General features: G+C 40.6%; 1 protein-coding gene across 1 annotated transcript; it reads right to left on the reverse strand.

Annotated features, from left to right (window-relative positions):
• Positions 1 to 283: 283 nt before the first annotated feature.
• On the reverse strand, positions 284 to 18,850 carry CROT (carnitine O-octanoyltransferase; the record flags this gene model as incomplete). The annotated part of the gene is made up of 16 exons (XM_079538045.1): positions 284 to 404; positions 1,405 to 1,524; positions 1,658 to 1,751; positions 2,280 to 2,358; positions 4,601 to 4,724; positions 6,059 to 6,189; positions 6,441 to 6,548; positions 6,670 to 6,753; positions 7,340 to 7,441; positions 7,896 to 8,021; positions 8,115 to 8,208; positions 9,558 to 9,666; positions 11,956 to 12,080; positions 12,253 to 12,434; positions 12,956 to 13,080; positions 18,736 to 18,850. 16 exons carry the CDS (start codon positions 18,848 to 18,850, stop codon positions 284 to 286), a joined length of 1,839 nt encoding a protein of 612 aa, XP_079394171.1.
• Positions 18,851 to 19,832: the final 982 nt, after the last annotated feature.

Consider the following 19,832-nt stretch of genomic DNA (forward strand, 5'->3'; position numbering starts at 1 on the left):
CCACTAAGACATAAATACAAATCTCCCAAAAGTTCTCCATTTCCAACACCGTGTTTCTCAAAAGTGTTTGCATTGTTGAGGCATATCATATTGCATAGTTCTACTGCTTGCATTGCTGTTGCAAATGGCCACATTACTTAGTGTAGATCCCACCAAAAGAGGAAGACTTCATGCAAATTATCAGAAGTCTTAGCTTGAATATAACAGTTCTCTTACACCGCGTTTCACTTATAAGTACTACAAATAACTTGTGAACTTGCAAAAGTTCTTATCATCATCAATTTTATAGCTGAGCTGTAACTGTTAACTGAATTATGTCCTGGAAACACTGGAATAAAGTTCTGCATAGCACTTCTGCACTGGTCTCTGGGCACGACTTCCAGGAAGAACATAAAACAACAATCCTGTCAATACAGAAAACAATGGAGTTAGTTACCACTCTTAATTGTCACAGTCTTGGACACGTTATACAAATTGTTCTGAAATATCAAATTATCAGCAAGCTCTGAATCAAAAACTGGCCAATAAATAAACAAGTTATCTCAACATCCAGAAAATACAGGGTCCTGGGGCCTTCAGTAATGACAATGTTTACAGATCCTGAAACAGGGTATTTTGATTTCTACACGCACAGTGACATCACTTTGCTTATATCTTAAAATGCTTCAATTATATTTCTTCTCTACAACTAGTTTAAGGTTAAAGTACTTTTTCTTTCTATTTACCCACTACATCTCAACTTTTATCTATTTATTTTAACAGAGCAACAGTGAAAGTATATTGGTTTGTACGCTCAAACTGAACCCACTCTGCAATGAAATTTGCAGTTAGCTTTAGACACAAGCCATCCAAAATAAACTAAATCATAAAAAAGCAGGTCATCTCAATGCACTCCATTTACTTCATTTGCTGAACAAGCAGTAATTTTTGTCCAGAAGGTGAGTAAGCCAAAGTTGCATTTTTCCTACCCTTTCATGAGAAGTGAAGCCAAACGCGTTAGCTTCTCCTCCGTCCTCCATGCCCTCCTGTACTCCAGCTGGTCTATCCCATATCCCAGGCAATAGCTACTTTTTTTTTTTTTTTTTTAACAAACACCTTTGCAGTTAATGATGACTAAGAGCAATGCTTATTTTTAAAGGTTCCTCCTGCTGTTCCTCTTCTTAGCTTCCCCACTCTTCGCTTTCTGCGCCTTGTCAGCATCTTGTCACTACACCTCCACCATCTGTCCTTCCTCCCACTTGTGTTTTTCAGAATGTTAATGCCTCTGTTCTCCCTTATCTCACCTTTCAACCTTTTCTGACATGTTCAGCCATGTTCATCTTTTCTTTCCCTCAGCCTAGTGTTTGCTGCCTTTCCCATCACGATACAGTCAGAACCACATCCAAAATGAAACAACATCCTTACCTGTCATCTCTGATTGCATAAAAAAAGCCATAGCCGTGATGTACCATAGGGAGTGCACATCCACTAAATCTGGTGTAGCCGGTCAGACTAGTAGAAAGAACAAAGTTCCCACCTCCACCACTGTAAAACATCAGAAAACAAAAGTGAATTTTGTCACACAGATCAAGAGATCATCACACTTAAGGCCATGTAACAAAGTGAGCCCTCGGTACCAAGGGGTACAACCTCTTCACAGTACAAGGCCACCAGTTACCTGGCTGTGAAGGCAGGGTCCACAAAGAGTTCTGGCACTGGCAGTCCCTGCTCCTGTGCTATGAGAAGGAGACCCAGGAGATGACGGTCAAATCCTGTCAAAAGAAATGCAAGTTCTGCATCAGTAACAGCAGCATTTCTTGGTTTTTGGCTGTTTCAGTTCTGGAAGCTTGAAAAGCAGCTGAAGGACAGATAAAATGACAGAATCCAGTTGAAAAAAAAAGGTTCATACTGCAGCATACAAAAACACTTCTCAAAAGCATGGTCTAAGATGCCATCATCACTTTAAGCTTGCACCACTGAGCCCAAATGCAATGAGCTAAGTGGTACAAATTGAGCAAATATCCTCCAGAAAACAAAACCCAAGAAAAATATTTCCGCAAGGAGGAGGAGTTTCACATGAAATTGGCTCACTGGCAGAAAAAAGGTGAATTAATATTTAAAGTGAACGGGTCATTAGGGCTGAAGGAAGATGCAAGGACTAGCCTTTAGTTTCTCTCCAAAATTGTTTAAATATGAAGTGTTGATGGGTAGTTTTTACTGCAGTTGAAAACGAGACAGAAAACACATTAGCATACGTTCCCTTTTTACCCACAAGGAAACAATTTCTGATCCCTGAGTACCTCGTCCATTCTCACAGTCTTTCCTCATTCTATTGTGCTTTGCAAATGCTGCATGCATCAGCTGTAGGCGTTCATAATTCTGTACAAAGTAAGGGGAAACAGGTTAAGAAACAAGAGAAGAAAACATTCCAGATGAGTAACACATCAGCAGACACAGATCAACAAGCTCTTCCTTTCACAATTTTTAGCAATAGAAGAAAACAGAGGAATTGAAAGGTACATAAGAACCTTCTGACTCATCCATTTTCTTAAATTTCTCCAATTCTTTTCTCCCACATCCAAATTCCTTTCTTATGACAACTTACTCATTTGTTCCCTGCATCTCTGTTCTGCTACCCGTGTCACTTTTGTACTGAACAATATTCTAAACCTCACGCTCTTCCCCATACAAGCTGAAACAATGCAAAGCAGACATCATGAACTACAGAAATGAAACCCAAAATTCTACAGTACCACTTACTTAGAAAACACATCAGCTGTTAGCAGGTTTGCCTATCATTATCAAAAAAACCCAACATGAGGCATATCTTACCTCTTTAACTGAAACACACACAGATGCCAACCGCATTCCCCTCTATTCTCTACTGATCAAAACTTCACTTCCACAACCGTAATTCTGCCCATCACTGTCTGATTTTTATGAATATGTTAAATTGAAACTTACACATTAAAAAGAGAGAGAACAGAATATAGATATATGTTTTGGTAAAAGAGGCCTAGGGAAACACCTGTAGACATCCATGAACTTGGCTTGCACTTCGATTGCTAGTACTTGAACAACTCCTTTGTCCTCATGAGTGGCAGCAGCACTGAATGTGAACCACAGCCAACAGTCACTCAATTTGGACAAAAGCCTAGCTACTGAGCTCACTGCAGGTAGTAGAAAACATGGTGTAAATGGGTTTTCATCCAAAGTACATGAATTCTAAAGGGGGGGTCTGTGCACTTTAAAACTAGACTTCTGATCCTCTTAATTGCAATACCATTGAAGAGCATACCAAGACTGCAACAGTTCATTACACACACAAAAAAAAAACAACACAACAGCACCAGGAAACAGAATCATCACAGAATAATTAAGGTAGGAAAACACCTCTAAGATCAAATCTAACTGGCAACCCATCATCACCATGCCCACTGAACTATGTCCCTCAGTGCAGTATCCCTGCATTTCTTCAATGCCACCTCCCTAAGGAAGCCTGTTTCACCACTCTTCCTGAGAAATTTTTCCTAATAACCAGCCTGAAAAACCTAAGACAAATTCTTGGTCACACATACATTATTTCTGTTATATTCCTGCATTTTTCTCAGTATGAAATAGTAGAAAAATATAGAACCTCTGAATTTCCTTCAAAATATGTAGCTCTTTGTTTCAAAATATCCTAGTTTCATTTCTAAGAACTCTAAGAAACACGGTGAGGACAACAGAGAGTTTTTGTACAACTTTCACTTGGCAAGAGCAGCATGAAATCCTTTACCAGTCAGGGTCTGCAAGTCAGTCGCTGGAAAAAGGTCCTTGGCAGAGCTGTTCTCAGGCAAACTCTGGAATACATCCCTGTTGCCCTCAGGACAACAAGCAGATTTTAATCTTGCTCTCAAACTCAACAATTAGATTAACATTTCCTCATTTCACTTAAATATTGAAACAAAGGAACCACTCCACAAGAGAATATAGTAGTTCCTAGCTAGTTCTTTTCTGAGGTGTGAAAATCAGAGTGAATATCTGTATGGGAACTGCTGAGACATGGCTTGAACCACTGACAGTTCATCTGGAAAAGGACCAGGTCAGCCCTGGCAGCACAGGTGAAGGCAATTCAGCTGTGTGACCAGAAGGAGTAGAGCCTGGGTGCACCTCTCCCTAGATCGCATTTAAGGGCTGACTGCCACAGGGGAAGGGCCTCTTTCTGGAGATCCCTCCCTTGTGGAGTCCTTTCTGCGAGCCTAGATCTTCGGAAATGGGTGAGCACCTTTACTTTTCCTGTGAAATACTATCCTATCCACGCTGGTCCCTTTGCTATTACATTCCTGTATTGCCCTTCCACCGCATTAATCTTTCCAATTCTAACAGTATCACTCAAGACAGACTTGAAACTGAAGTGTAAAACAGAACAGAAAAAAAGTATCAGAACAAGCCCACATGTGACAGCTCACCTCTGTCACAATGACCACAGCCAGACCTCAAGCAACATCAGTATTTCAGGTTTGTCTCACTGGAAACAAGCCAGCTCTCATTAATGGGACAGTAGTATAACAAAGGGTTAGCAATTAAAATGACAGGCCTTCTAAACACACTGCAATTAAAGTAGGGTTTCCATATTTACAGTGGCAGAATGATCCAACATGGATTTGCACCACTCTACTGCTTCCATGGTACAAGGTCTGATGGTCTCTGTGCGGCCATGATAGAAACGCCTGGTCATTGCAGTTTCGTAACAGCAGCCCGGGCTAAGAAGAAAAATTAAGGAAGAGAATCTCATTAACTTAACTACCTGCTCTTTCCAGGGAAAAACTAACTAACAAACAAACCCCATATTCTGTGAAGTATCCTATTCACCCAGCTCAATTACAAGCATCAGTAAGGCCCTAATTTATTTATTTATTTTAATTACAGGTCTGAAAAGGAACCACAAAGGAGCCGGAGGAGCTCTGCAAGATTCTGTATGACACAGATGACTGAAGAAGTGCCAGTGCTGTTATTCCACCTTGAGAAGTTCGGGTCGTTGTGGCTATTTTCTGCTAACTGCACATGTACCAGCTTTAATATAATTAAGCTAAATCTATGCAAGATTCAGCCTCACCACATACTGCCATCAAAGAAATCATCTACACCATGCAAACCCTCAAAGATTAAGTAATACTTGAAATAGGCAGTGTTTCCCAATGCTCTTATGTTTATATGGACAAGGCTGAATCTGCTGCATACTGATACCCAGCTAGCTTTTCTCTGGAGTGTCCTCAGTCCTATCCCACTCTAACATTTAATACACAGTTTAACTGCAACATACCAGTGTGCTTAAAACAAACTTAAGAGGGTTTTTTCTAAGTCAAATCATTTACTCCAATGTCTAGCAAACGAGATCTAGCATCCTGAGATACTGGCACCTCCAGTGAATAAGCATCATATGACTGTGAAGAAACTCTCCCTTCTGAAGCAAACAGTACTTGCCAGTAGTGACTCATACGAGGCACCATCTGGAAGAGTCAGCAAAGAGGACTTTGGGAACTCCAGGAAGAATGCTGTCTCTCCCCAGAAATACAAATGAAAATATTACAAAAATACTGAGCCTAACTTCAGGAAAGTCACTTTCTTTATTATTTTGCTCTGACTTTCACATCTAATTGTGCTGAAGGGAAGTGAGACATGAGGCTTTTCACAAATTTGGAAGATGGATCACTTTTAATCATTTGCTACAGGTAAAGATTTTTTCTCCACCTGAACAACTACTTAGCATTACAGAGTCCTGACTCACTACAAGTTTGGTATTCAACCTATTATTAACTTTGTGCAGCCCAAATCTATGTTTTCATGGATTCCACACTATGTACGCACATCATCTCCACGGGGCATAAAGACAATTATTTGGAAGTCAAGAGCAAAAGCCCCTTGAATTTCAGTGGCAAAAAAGTATACAATGTTCAAAGTAAACAAAATCTTACTTCTTCACTGTTTTATCACTACAGCAAGTTACAAAGAGGCCACTGCATTATGTCTCCAGATCTATGCCTTTATTCAATGATCTATTTTTCCATTCCTAATCTGGGTAATGAGCTTTTCTTACCGGCCATGACATTTGTAATAAGCCAGCTGAAGGGCAAGCTGCACAAATGTATCTGGATGAAGCTTCCTCTTCTTAATCAAGGCTTTACCAAAAGATGTGAAGGCATAACACGCTAGTTGCAGGTCAGATATCTGGCAAATCACAGGAGGAAAAAAACAACAACACAGAAGTCAAGTAACTTCAAATATCACAGCTTGGTTCACTCCAGATACAACACATTCAATGTAAGAAAACAATGGAACAAATTTAACCATGGTCAAATCAAAATTCGCCAACCAAAAAACATATTCACTTGTTTTCTGGCATGAAGACTGTCAGTAAAGAATGCACAAATGCAGTGAAAAATTCAGTGACAATTAGGAGAAACAGTAAGAAATCTCACCTTTTCATAATATATTTCTTTAGTACGTTCAATTTCATTTATAATTTTTTGGTCTACTGTGAATGTAAGTTCCTCTGGCCATGGAATATCCCTCACTTTATCTGATCCCTGGGAGTAGACAAGCAAAGAGAGAAAAGAGAAACTGTTATCCATTAAAAAAAAAAGCAAAACAAAAAAACCCAACACAAATCTATTAACCAATACATCTAGAAGCTTAAAGAACACATACCTTCCATTTTCCCTCATTTTCAATAATCTTTTGTTCAGCAGAAGATAACATGGTGATTAAAGCCATGGCATCAAAAGGAGCATGCTGTAATCATACAGGACAAGATAGTACATTATTTGCATGACTGCAAGAGGATCTAACTTTTTTTTTTTAATCCCTGGCCTACTTACTCCCCAAGACTAACAGTGTTACTGCACAGCGTTGGACTTGTTTTTCTAGTTCTTCTGCAACACTTCTGCAACAACTAATGCCAGTTATCTTGCTGCTTTGACTGCTCTGCAGCTAGACATGCACTAAAGCACTGCTATGGAGAAGCAGATTTTAAGCACGATGTAGACTGTCCTGTTCACTTCGGTATAAAAATAATTCTGTTCAACAGAAAGGGCTCGTTTTAAGCCTTTGTCTGCAATTATTATCATTATTATTATTTACTCAGGAACTCCCTCATTAAACAGTTTCAGAAATAAGATTATGATTTCAGAACTCAAGACCTAAATTCAGGTATGATGTAATATCCAACACTGGAAAAACAGACTGGCTTTGGAAACCTGCCAGGCAAGGTGCCAGACTACACCAAAAGGGAACACATTAAGTATTTAACACTCTGAAAGAGAGAGCTTATTCAATAAGTACTTGGAAAGTTTATAAGTGGGTTTTTTTTCATACTTACATCACAGAATGCACTGGAGGTTCCATTGGAGAAGAATATGCTATTGTAGGACTTATCTCCCCAGCGCACAGTTGGATCACCTGCTAGGCCCAGCCTCGTTAGCTAAAGCAAAAATTACACACTGTGGGTTTTCAGAAACCCCAAACAGATTGCCAACCTCTGTCAGCTGAACCAAATCTACACTAACACGGTGAGGCTAACCTGAGAGAAAACATTCTTCAGCTTAAGAAGAAACATGATTATAAGCCTAAAAGTTTAAATCAAGAGTCCAAACAAGTTGCTGACTGTATTTCTAAGGACCTTGAAACACTGAGATCTAAAAGATTACAAAGGTGTATTTTAGCTGTTCTCTCTTCCAAAGTCCAAACAATTCAACCTGTTTGTTTCTATGGATCAACAGGAAATGTGACCTGAACATTTAGCTGCTTTATTCTCTGTTATGAAGGAGCAAGAGATGCTATTTTTTATCACAGAAAGAGAAGATGCAGAATATATATACACACACAGAACAGAATATATAAAGAACAGAGAAGAATTATGAAAAATCCTTAGCTACCTCTGTGTAGTCCTCAGGAGTTGCGTGGGGACTAGAATCATCCAGGCTGACCACAAACAAACTTTGCTGTATTTTTTCAAGATGAGCTAGGTTCTTTGGGTCCAGACTGATTAAATAGTCACGTGTCTAGAAAGCAAGAAGTGACAGAGCTAAGTGAAATGACATCTTTCCAGAGATCACAATACTTTTATGAGGAAAAAACTGTTGAACTATTCCAACCTCCGCCCATTTTGTCCTTTCACTGCTTGTTAAGGCTGACAGTCCTGGTCCATCTGGTTCACTATGGCATCTTTTCTGGATGTATGTAAGTTGCCTTTAACAAGATTTCAAAAACTAAAGTTAACAAAGAACACACAGAGGCTGCATCAAAATCACACTTTCTCTTTTTTTTTTTGTTTTCACATTCACAAGCTAATATGAAATGTAAGGAATACAAGTCAGATACTAAGGGCAACTGGAAGTCTGCTTTGTTTTCAATTGCTGAAGTTAACTTCAACTGCAGCTACCAGCTCACTACAGACCTACACATAAACAATCACAACCTTAAGGTGCAATGAATGTTCTTAAAATTGAATTTAAGACTTCAACAGCATAGATCAAACTTTCCTGAGCAGCAAAAATCAGCAATACTGCAGCTTTGCAGCCTTTATAAAACTAACTGGATACAATGGCAAAACTTCCACTCAACAGAAACTCAGAAGCTTATAGCAGAACAGTAGTTAGTGTGTAACTGAGTCTTTCCATTCAAGATACACAAGAATGCCTATCTTTCCCTTGCACTGTCTGTTTGAAAGACTAAGACCACGCAGCCCAGCCATTAACCCATCATCGGAATCAGGATGATCTTGTACTTCAGTTGTACATCCTTGGAACATAATGCAGAAGGGCTAAATGAAGTTGTTTCAGTAGGAATCACCACAGGCATGTGTCGACAGGGAGCTAACTTATAGTTTGTAAATCTGTTTTTCAACCCCCTTACTGTTCCAGATAAAGAAAGCAAGCAAGTTACAGATGTTTAAGATTGAAGACACTAATCTGGCTCGTCCTTTGTTCTGGCACTCTTTCCTATTAAATGTCACTACTGAAATTTACTATTTAATGAGCGAGATTCTTTCTCTCTGCTTCTCAGCAGCAGTTTAGGACTATGAAAAGAGCCACAGTCACTCTTCCTCTGCTGAAAAGATAAGAAATGCAAGCAAAATATAACTGTATTGCTCTGTAGTAAGAAAAGCCAATGTATACTAAGATTTTTGATGCTGCTGAACTCAGCAACAGGAAATCCAGTCCCTCCACACCGTTAGGATTGTAGTGTAGTCAAAAGGATACCGGTAGCATGACCAGTGAGGACTGGTCCTTAAACAAATGATGTTACAGGACGGATAATTCTGTGCTCAAGAAGCTTCACACATACATGATCTTTCCTACTGGAACACCTTCATTAAGCCCCTCTGTGTGATATTCTATGAGAGTAATACAGAAGTATATCACCATGATTCATGGCAAGAAGATGCCACCTGCTAAATCAGAATCTACCAGAATCTTACTCTTCAGCTGCAGTCTCTCTCACCCCTACTTCTTTAGGGTGAGAGGGAAAGAAACAGAGACTGTCTTTAGTACGTGCTCAAACAGAACAGAGTATTCAAAGCAAGGCAGTCTGAAAACCTGGAAATCTCTGGAGCTGTCAGCATGTTGCCTTCATGTATAGCATCAAATGCAAACACTCGGCCTCGACACAGGACTACTAAGTGAGATGGGCATTCACCTTCAGTCACTGAAACAAAGCAAAGTAAAACATGAAAATCCAATGCTAGGGAGAAAGTGAGCAACAGATAAAGGAAAAGTATTCAGCAAGTCCTACAGATCCACTTTTTTCAAAATGAGGAAGACTCCATAGAGTTAAAAAGAGGAATGCATTAGAAAGTTCAAGATTGATTGCATAACCTTACTACAATTCTGAAGTTTTAAGAGGACTCAAATCTACACAAGCACATAACTTTCACCATTATTAACTAGTTCAAGCCACTGTCATTACTTAGCAGTAAATCTAAGTAACTCATGCATTTTGTAAGCAGAAACATCCTCTGCCAAAACAAATGTTAGTTACTGAAAGTTGATACAAGCATTTTTCTCTTGCATGAAGTTTTGTTTTGTTTAAAAAACAGGCAGTGTGAAAGGCAGGCAGGAAAAATAATGCATTTTTCTGAAACTGAGCCACTGCACTCTGCCATGAGACAAAGAGGAAACATATGCTACTTATTCACAAATACATAACTCAACACATGCCCCCCAAAACCTTAATCTTGACCATAAGGCCCTTATACATCTATCTTCCTGGCTCTACGTTATATAGAATGTAATATAATTCAATATGCATTTGATCAAGGACATTATAGAACATGGAATTTACCATTTCAAATAAAATCATTTTCACAGATCACAAACGTGACATCTAATGTAACAAAACAGAAGGGATTACATCAATTTGGGGGTATTTTTGATAGCATCCTCCTAAGTGCAGTTGCCTGAAGCAAGGCATAGAATTAAGTTTGGAAGTTAAGATACCTAGAATCGTGTGTCTGACCTAACACTGCACTTGAGGGACATCAACTCAACACACCAAAATCTATGAGCTCTCTGTTCTCATTAAGGTGACTGCTGCAGGGTAAACCAAGCAGCCTTCCAGGCTCCACTGATCAAAGCCACTTGGGATCACTTTAATGTGGTCTTTAACTGCAACCTGACAGTACCTGTCAAACCTTAGGTTTGTCCTAAATCTTACTTAAAGTGTTTTTAGACTGTGTCAGTTCCCTCTGTAGCCAATGGAGAGAAACAGATCTCTCTGCAGATAGCAATTTCTTCTGCTTCTCTTATATATCTGCATATTTGGAAAACCCAAATCCTTTCCTAGAGGTACTCATATTACTCCATGAATCACACAGAACAAAGGTAAGTAATTGGACTAAGCATTTCCCCTGGAGGCAGGGAAACGGATTTCACCTGCTGTGTACGATATGAAAAATAACATAAGCATGACTGTTCAATAAAGCTTTTGTAATATTTTAAAGGAAAAAAGGGATGTGAATTGCTTGTGTATCCACAAAACCCCACCTTTGTTCATTAAGTGTGATCATAACCTTGAATTTCCACTGCTTGAATGTTTCTTCTACTTTTGGTATTTACCTCTTCAATTTAACCCTAAGAAAAGCCCACAGAACTTGCCTTCTGCTCTGCATTTTTGCTACACTTCCTGTGGCACAGTGACTTCCTTACACATTTTCTGTGGAGCAAGGCCTGCAGAGCCTCTATCCTCTCGAATTCTGAGTCTTGTAGGAATTCATATCTCCCATGATTAACTAGAGCAGCATGCCTGAACACTTCTAGAGGCATCAGAGCAAGTGTCAGAGGGGTGTTATGACTTCAATTTGCTGGTTGCCAATATTACAATCATTTCAAAGAAGGACAAATAAGAACATTACACTTACTCCATCTCTTGACCATGCATCCAAAAAAACTGTTAGAAATTTAAGAAATTGGCTTCAAGAATTACCATGAAAAATAAGAAAATAAGAAAATAAGAACTGACACTCAGTGTCACTCACAGTACACTCACAGTAACACTCAGTGATAGAAAAATACATAAGAACTGTTCCAATAGAATGTACAGGAACACACTCTAGAAAAGCAACCTAGGGAAAAAGATAATTACAAACGATGCTGATGTTCTGTCCAAATAATGCATCTAATAAGCTCACATTTGTAACATACAGAATTTTTCTTCTTCTCTTTCGTAACGCAATCACACTTCTAACAGATATCAGCTTGGTAACATACAAATTGAGGTAGAGTCTTCTTGTAACCTTGTTTAAAAAGGACTAAATATTGCACAAAAAAAAAAAGAAAAAAGTAATCAGTGGTTTAGATTGCTTCCTTATATAAGGACACAACATCCAGTATCTGATTTAGTTTTTGAAGACAACTTTGATGGTTAAAATGACCACTCTGTTAGCTCCACAATACGAAATCATTTGCTTGTATTAACCTACAATCTGCATTTACTTACCAGTCTTAAAATAGTTGCAGAGTGAGTCTCTGGTAATTCCAGGAACCTTGCAAGTGTTAAAGAGCATTCGAAATTGGCTCATGTCCAGAACAGCATTCCCAGATCTCTCTATAATCACTTTCTCTCTAAAAGAAATATACCAAAACTAAGCACAAGGGATAATTATCCAAGTAAATCAAGGTAAGACAAGCCTACATTTCACTGCAAAGAACTGATGCCAAGAAGCACTTTTCCACTATTGAAGTACACACAGATCGCTAATGTTTAGAAACAATTACTTCTTCTTAAAAGTCTTACGCTCGTAATAGCTCCCAGTACTTCAGGGTGTGCCATATATTCACACACGCTCTCTCTATCTGAGTGCCTTCTTTGGGTGGCCAGCAGTGTTCAATGTAGGGACCAGGGCCTCCCATGTTACAGTTTATTTGCGTTGATATGCGAAGATCAAGATAAGCCACATTCAGCCACCACTCCTCCAGCTGGAAATGAAAAATGTTCAGCATCAGAATAATTTTCAGACACTAATTTTCTAATAATCACAGCATGATATGTGCAATTTTTGTTTATTTTTTTAATGTTTTGAGCAGTAGCTCCTACATAATAGGAGGCAGGATAGTAGTTCAAAAAGTAATTGCTGATGCTAATGTCACATCTAGCTCTTATTTTCAAGAATTTAAAATTCAATACTGCTTAAGTAGATTAAACTAATAGAAGGTAAGTAACTTACTATTTTAGTAAAGGAACTCTTATCCCCCCAGTTTGAAAAAAATCACACACAGATAAACACATTCATATCCACAGGAAAAGTGGCAGACATAAGGAAGACTGTAAGATTTAAAAAAAATCATAGCTAAGTGTCTCTCAAAATCATATGCCAACCAGCAACCAATCGCTTGTTCTCCAAAAAGATACTGCTATCTTCCTTCCTAGCAGCAGAGTAACACACCTACAAAACTGAGGAATAAGCTGAATTATGATATTTACATATCTACATACGTACCCAATTCCTCCTGGTTTTAGCTCTTTCCAGTAGTTTCTGATGCAGCTCTTTGCCAATCCCATTTTCAAATTTTTTAACAATATCCTCTGTTCTTTGATATTCTTCTTGATTTAGAAATGGCTTCACTGCAAAAAGGAGATGTATTTAAAAACAACTGCATGCTGAGATTTATTCCAGGATTCAGATGTCACAGGCAAGGGAGTAGATGAAAGCACTCAAGATTTACTTGTCTAAAACACACATTTTGGGGGGGATGGAGTGGACAGGACACCTTTTAAAAGCTATAAATAAATCACAGTGTGTTCTAATAAAGACATGCATGCATACTTTTAAACAAATTCAGGGATCAGTAGATGAAATATTTACCAGATAACTACATCCAATACATTTTGAACTCTAGCTGGAAATATTATGCAGCCCTGCCCTTCCACCAGCTGAATTCAATAATAAGTAACTTTATGGGAACTCTGCTTATAAATTAATACACTGAGCCATATATGTCTGTTACCTTACTGCACCATCTGTACGCTACTTGCTCTTATATTCAAGCCCATTCACAGACTACAAGCACTTTACTCATCAATTCTCCTATGTTCCCCCTACTTCAATGATAATGGCAGTTAGTGATACCCAATTTTTATGTGTTAAAATACTTCTGGATTTTTCTTAGATCATACACAATAACACAGGCTGTAAACATTTGCAGAATATGTCATGATAAAAAGGGTTTTAGGAGGCTTTTTGATGACAGTAATGATATCTATGGTCAGCAGCAAACACTGCCAGTCAGTACATGGGTGTATCTCAGTGTTTTCTCACAAATAACCTTGCATATAACATGTTTTCTATTATTTTTATACATAGATTGGCATATCACAGGCAGACAGAATGGGGGTGTGGCAGTTCTGCTCACTCAGTGCCTACACAATGAGTTCTGATTCATATTTGAGGCTGCTGAACACCGATGTAAATCACCTTCTCATCTGTCTCTCTTGCAATAAACTTGTGATCAGCTTACCAGTGCAAAGAAAGGAGGAAAGATACAGTTACTAAAAACTAAACAAGTATCTGTATTATCTCTGATCTACCTCTGGGGAGAAACAAAGCAATTTCAGCAGGGCAAGGTCCTCCTGCTACATCCCACTGGAATAATGACTGCTTGATGGCAACCACTTTTTTCTTCTGCACAAAATTGTGAAGCTGAAGTTGGAATGAGCTCAGGAGACCATCTAGTCCAACACCCCAGCTCAGCAGAGTTAGCTACAGCAGGCTGCTCAGGGCTTTAATGGGCTTTGAAAACCTTCATAGACATGCAACCTCCCCAGTAGCAATCTACTCCAGTGCGCAACCATCCTCATAGTACAGTAAGTTTTCTTGCATGTAAATGGAACGCCTTGAATTTCAGTCTGTGCCCATTGCCTCTTGCTCTCACTTAACACCACTGCAATGAGTCTGGCTCTGCCTTCTTTATCCACCCCCAGCAGGTATTTATACACTTTGCAGAGTCCTTCCAGGCTGAACAATATCACCTCAGATAAACCAAACCCTTAATCACCTTCACAGCCCTACACTACTCTTGCTCCTTCATGTGCATGTCTCATTTGTCCTTGTGAGCCCAGAAATGAACACAGCATTCTGTTCCAACATAGAATGGCTTGGATTGGAAGGGATCTCTAAAGACAATCTAGCCCAAATCCCATGTCAGGAATGGGGACACCTTACACTAGATCAAGCGGCCCAAAGTCCCATCCCATCCCACCTGGCTTTTAATGCTTCTAAGGATACGGGACTCGCCTATACCTGGAATGTGTGCTGCTGATCATAAACCTTTGAGCCCAGGAGCTGAGAGTGTTTTCAGTCCACCTGACTGTTCACTATCTAGGCCATATATTACCAGTTAATCTATAAGCAACGTACACTGTTCAGCAATAGGTTTCTACAATGTAAATAAGACATAAGCCATATATATATCTCTTCTGCAGAATTTAAGTTACAGCAACAATTCAAGCTGGGCACCTCTGAGGATAGGCCACAAATACAGAAATCCCTAGGCACTTATACAGTCTTTATACTGTATATCCCCCAACCCTTATCTGGGGGTGCAGACCAGCCATACCAAGGCTGGGGGTCTTTCTGCTCTGGGTTGACTCCCATCACTGTCTCTAGACACGCTGTTTTCTCTCATCTTCAAGGCTGCTAAATCTGCACAATGGAGTCTTTCTTATATTTCAGTTTGCTCCTGCTTCTAAGTGGGTAGAAGTTCAGTGGCCTGCATGCACCCTTAGGCCTTGGCAAATTTAGCTTCTTATGTTAAGAAAGCTCTATGTGAGATTCCTATATTCAAGTAGCATAGCAAATTGCACGACAGTCATCTCATCATAAAAGATTATGAGGTTGGTAAGCATGATTTCCTCTTCATTAATCCATGCTGACCCAGTCACTTCCTTGTCCTCCTTTTTTGGAGGTTGTTTTCAGGATTATTTGCTACATCACCATCCCAGAGATGAAGGGTGACTGATCTGCAGTCCCCCAGATCTTTCTTCTTGAGCAGTGGAGGCACACGCCTTTTTCCCCTCAAGAACACTCTCCAGTTAAAATGATCTTTCAAAGATGATCAAAAGTGGTATCCCAGTGACAAAGCCCAGCTCCCTCAGCAATCACAGGCACATCCACCCCATTCAAGCCTTTGAAATCACTCATATCCAATTTCTCTAAGCACCCCCTCTGCTGATCCTCCTCCACCAAGGCTAGGCCTTCCTTTCAACATGATTTCATTTTTATGGTGATCTTAGAAAGAATTCCAGTATTTTTAATTACCTATCTTAAGGAGAAAAGCAAAGACCCATTTGAGCTACATCTTAGCTCCCTTATGTCCAGAACAGTACAGTGCAAGTCTTATTGGTATTTTACAGATTTCATGGGGGAAAAAAAAAAAACAAAATGAAACAAAACATGGACATCACAGGTGCTATTTATTTGAGGTATAACCAAGACGTCTTGAGGATTGGGTGGACATGATCAGATGAGGCTGAGAACCAAGTCTGTTCAGCTTACAAAGAGAATGCAAACAGCAACACATAGCAAAAGTAAAGCATGACTCTTCCCATGTGCACAGGATTAGGATAAGAGAAAAATGTACTCAAGCTGCAATACAGGAAGTCTCTGACAAGAAAAATATGAGGGCTTATTTGTTGATGGTGGGGCTTTTATTGATGGTTTGTTTTTATTCATCCTCCTTCCCCATTAATTGAGGGTGATCAAACTGACTGCACAAGGAGATTGTGGAATCTCCAGCATTGCAGGGATTCAAAACACAGCTAAGCAACACTAGAGCAAACTTAACTGAATGACCTTTGAACAGGAATTTGATTTAGATTAACCATTCAGACAATTCTATGATCGTGTGAATCCTTTCCATATAAAAACAACTCAATCGGATGTAGAAAGGAAAGGCAATAGAAGGAAGGAGCAAAACTCAGATCCTCACTCACTAGACTTCAGTGAAATACCTGGACTGTCTCCGGACCCATATATCTTGTCTTCACTTCTGCATAGAGATCAGCTCTATTCATGAACAATAAGTATCCCATGACTGACGGCTTCAGTTGGGTATAGTTAAGGAACCTTTCTAGAAGGCCAAGGCTTGGGGTTTTCATACTCTCAAACTGAGTTGAAGTTTCTGAGTCTAAACTTCACCTGAACTGAAAGGCTAAAAAATGTGGTTACATCCAACTTCTTTCTTCAAAACAAAGTTAATCATTCTGAATCCAGAGCAGGCAGCTACTGTAAGGCTTTGAGCAGGATACCATCTGAGATCCAGATTTTCCAGTTGACTGGCTTTAAACAGATAAGTGCTTTACCATCAGGCACAGTGACTCATGTGAAGTGCCCAGGGTTCTCCTCTGACCAAGAGAGGACAAGCGTTCTCGAGGAATGATTCAGAGCACTGTAAAGGGTCATTTGGACGTTCAAATCCCTCTGAAGAAGCCTACACTCCCTTTGCTGAAATCAGTGAGGTTTCTCTCCACCCAACTCTCCAGCCTGTCCAGGTCCTGCTGAATGGCAGCACAGTCTTCTGGCATGTCAGCCACTCCTCCCAGCTTTGTATCATCAACAAGCTTGCTGTGAGTGAACTCTATTCCTCCATTGAGATCACAGATGAAGATATTGAACGTGACTGGAACCAGCACCAACCCCTGGGGAACACCACTAGCTACAGGCCTTACATTGGACTCTGCGCTACTGAACACAGCCCTCTGAGCTCTGCAGCCAGTTCTCAATCCACCTCACTGTCCACTCATCACCCCACACTTCCTGAGCTTACCTATGAGGATGTAAAGGGAGACAGCATTGAAAGAGCACTGAAATAACTTTCCTTCAGCTTGAAGACAGACTAAAGATCAACAACAGCGATCAAAATTACAGGATGGCTTATGTACAAGGACCAGAAAGTAGAAAACAACTTCAGCATGGAAAAAAAAAATTCAATTGAGGAAAAGTGTGATAAGCTACTTATGAAAAAACTGATGAGAAGCAGAAAACAAGAGCAAACAAATTCAGTCAGGTATCATCATTCCAGGAGAGAGTTATTTATTAACTTGGAAAGCCAGATAGATTTACAAAATTAAGCTCTAAAGGGTAATTGTTATTGCACATTTATTACAACACAATTTAAGTTAACCTACACTGCAACAGAACAAAAGCATTTTGTTATGACATCAACCTCTACCCCTCGAAAAACACTATTTCATCATTCTGCATCAAGAAGTTATGTAATTAGGAACAACAAAGAAAACCTATCAACTATTCCTCTGATGGGGAGGTTCCTACTATGCCCAGGATAAAAGAGAACTCTGAATTTAGGGATTTGTTGATTTGGCAAAAAGAGACTATGATGTAACAAAGGACCGTGCTAGGGACAAAACTTCAGGTTTTACTGCTACCATTTCTCTATTACAGGTAGGATGGTAAGACATGGCAGATATTCAAGAGAAAAGCTCAATATCTCTGAGTTCTGAAAATGGTTAAAGGAGGATAGGAAAGAAATCTGAAGATAATGGCTACCTTCACCCTCCCCAGTATATCAAAGTTGCTCTGACAAGTCAGCTTAGTTTTATAAACAAAGCTAGATACATTTCCACTGATGTTTTCAAAACTTCTCTGATGCTATTTTCTTTAGGCTTGTCAAAGCAGAAATCTCCTTAAGTTAAATTATCAAAAAATGCCCATTGATGCTTTTTCCTACTGCTCTGTAATTAATAGTATTAATGTGAGAAACACCATTTAATTACAAAAAAAAAAAAAAGTTTGAAATCACTTTTTTTTTTTTTAACCTTTTTTTAAATCTTTAAACACAAAGATTCTGTGCAAACACAGTCATGAACAGGCCAAGTAGTCATGACAAAACAAAACTTGTAGAGGGCAGAATATTTTTTATTAGACATAGCTGTGGGGGAAAAAAAAAAAAAAAAAAAAAGCCCTCTGGAGGGGAAAAAAAACACGAAAATAAAAACCAATAGAAGGTAACCATCTTATACACCCAATTCCCCTCTTGCTGAAGAAGAAAGGACAAGTGGTTAAGGTGGGAGCTTTTACGTAAGTTGCTCTGGGCACTTAGTTTCCAAATTTGAAAGTGATGTCGTGCCCCAAACATGACGAAATTCCATCCCCCTCCTCAACCTCCAGAGTCACGGCAGCTGGTACAAGCTGCATACGAACACTACTTGGCAAATATCAGCCTGGTTCCATGTGCACACACCACTCCACTGTTAAATCATTACCTGAATCAAGGTATTTACTTAAAGATTCATCCAAAGGAGGTACAGGCAGCGGAGGCAGGGAATCTTGGTACTGAAATGTTCGCTCTTCAGAGGACTCGAGCACTTGCTTTTCCATGCTGTAGACCTGCAGCACGATATTAGGTCTATTAATGACGCTGAAGATAAATGACACACTGCCTCCCTATTCCTTTTTTATTTTCCTTTCTTTATTTCATTCACACAGTGAAAGGCATACATCATAGGAATCTCTATGGACAACACCCAAACTTGAGGATTCTGTTGGCCAGCAGCCTCAGAAGCATATACACATCAGGGGAACGTTGACCAAAGGGCTCCCAACCGCTTTTTTCTTGGTTAATTCTAACTAATAAACTCAAAACTACGCCTTTTCCTTCTCAAAACGCAAGCAGCTCGCCCCCGACCCACCCTGCTACGTCCCCCAAACCCCTCGCACACCTCCAGCCCGCCGCCTACCTACCCGCGCTGCCGAGCAGCCGCTGAGGGGCCGTTACCCGACCGAACCTTCGAGCCCCCGAGCGAGATGGGCCCACGCGAGGCCCGAGGCCCGAGGCCGCTGCCACCGCACCACGGCGAGTTTACACGTCGGCTCGGGGCCTCGGCCCGGAGAAGCACGGAATCAGCCCAGCCACGGCGCTGCCCGGCCCGTACCGCTCCCTCTCGAGCACCGCTCACCTCCCCAAGCCGCCGCCCTCCGCGGCCGATCGCTCCCCACCCGCCCTTACCTCTGCCCCACTTCCAAGCGGGCCCGGAAACACGGCGGGGCGGGGCGGGGCGGGGCGGCCGTGCGCAGGCGGCCGGGGCTGGGGGCCCTGCGGAACTGCAGGGGAAGCGGCTTCGCGGAGCTCAGCGGCTCGGGGGGCGCTGCTGGGCTCGGGGAAGGGAGGGAAAGGAGGAATCGGCTTCTGCTTGGCGTGCGCCGTGTGCGCCCTGCGTGAGGGGTCCCGGCGGTGTGTCTCGGGGGGCCGTGTGTGGTCGTCTCCTGAGATCCCCCGTGGGCTACGCTCGGGGCTGTGGGACCTGTAAGGAGCTCAGGCCGGTCCTCAGGGGTTCCGCTGCCGTGGGTGAGTGGTCAGCCA

The sequence above is a fragment of the Tetrao urogallus genome (genome assembly GCF_951394365.1).
Source record: "Tetrao urogallus genome assembly, chromosome: 7".
In the NCBI taxonomy this organism is placed as follows: domain Eukaryota; kingdom Metazoa; phylum Chordata; class Aves; order Galliformes; family Phasianidae; genus Tetrao; species Tetrao urogallus.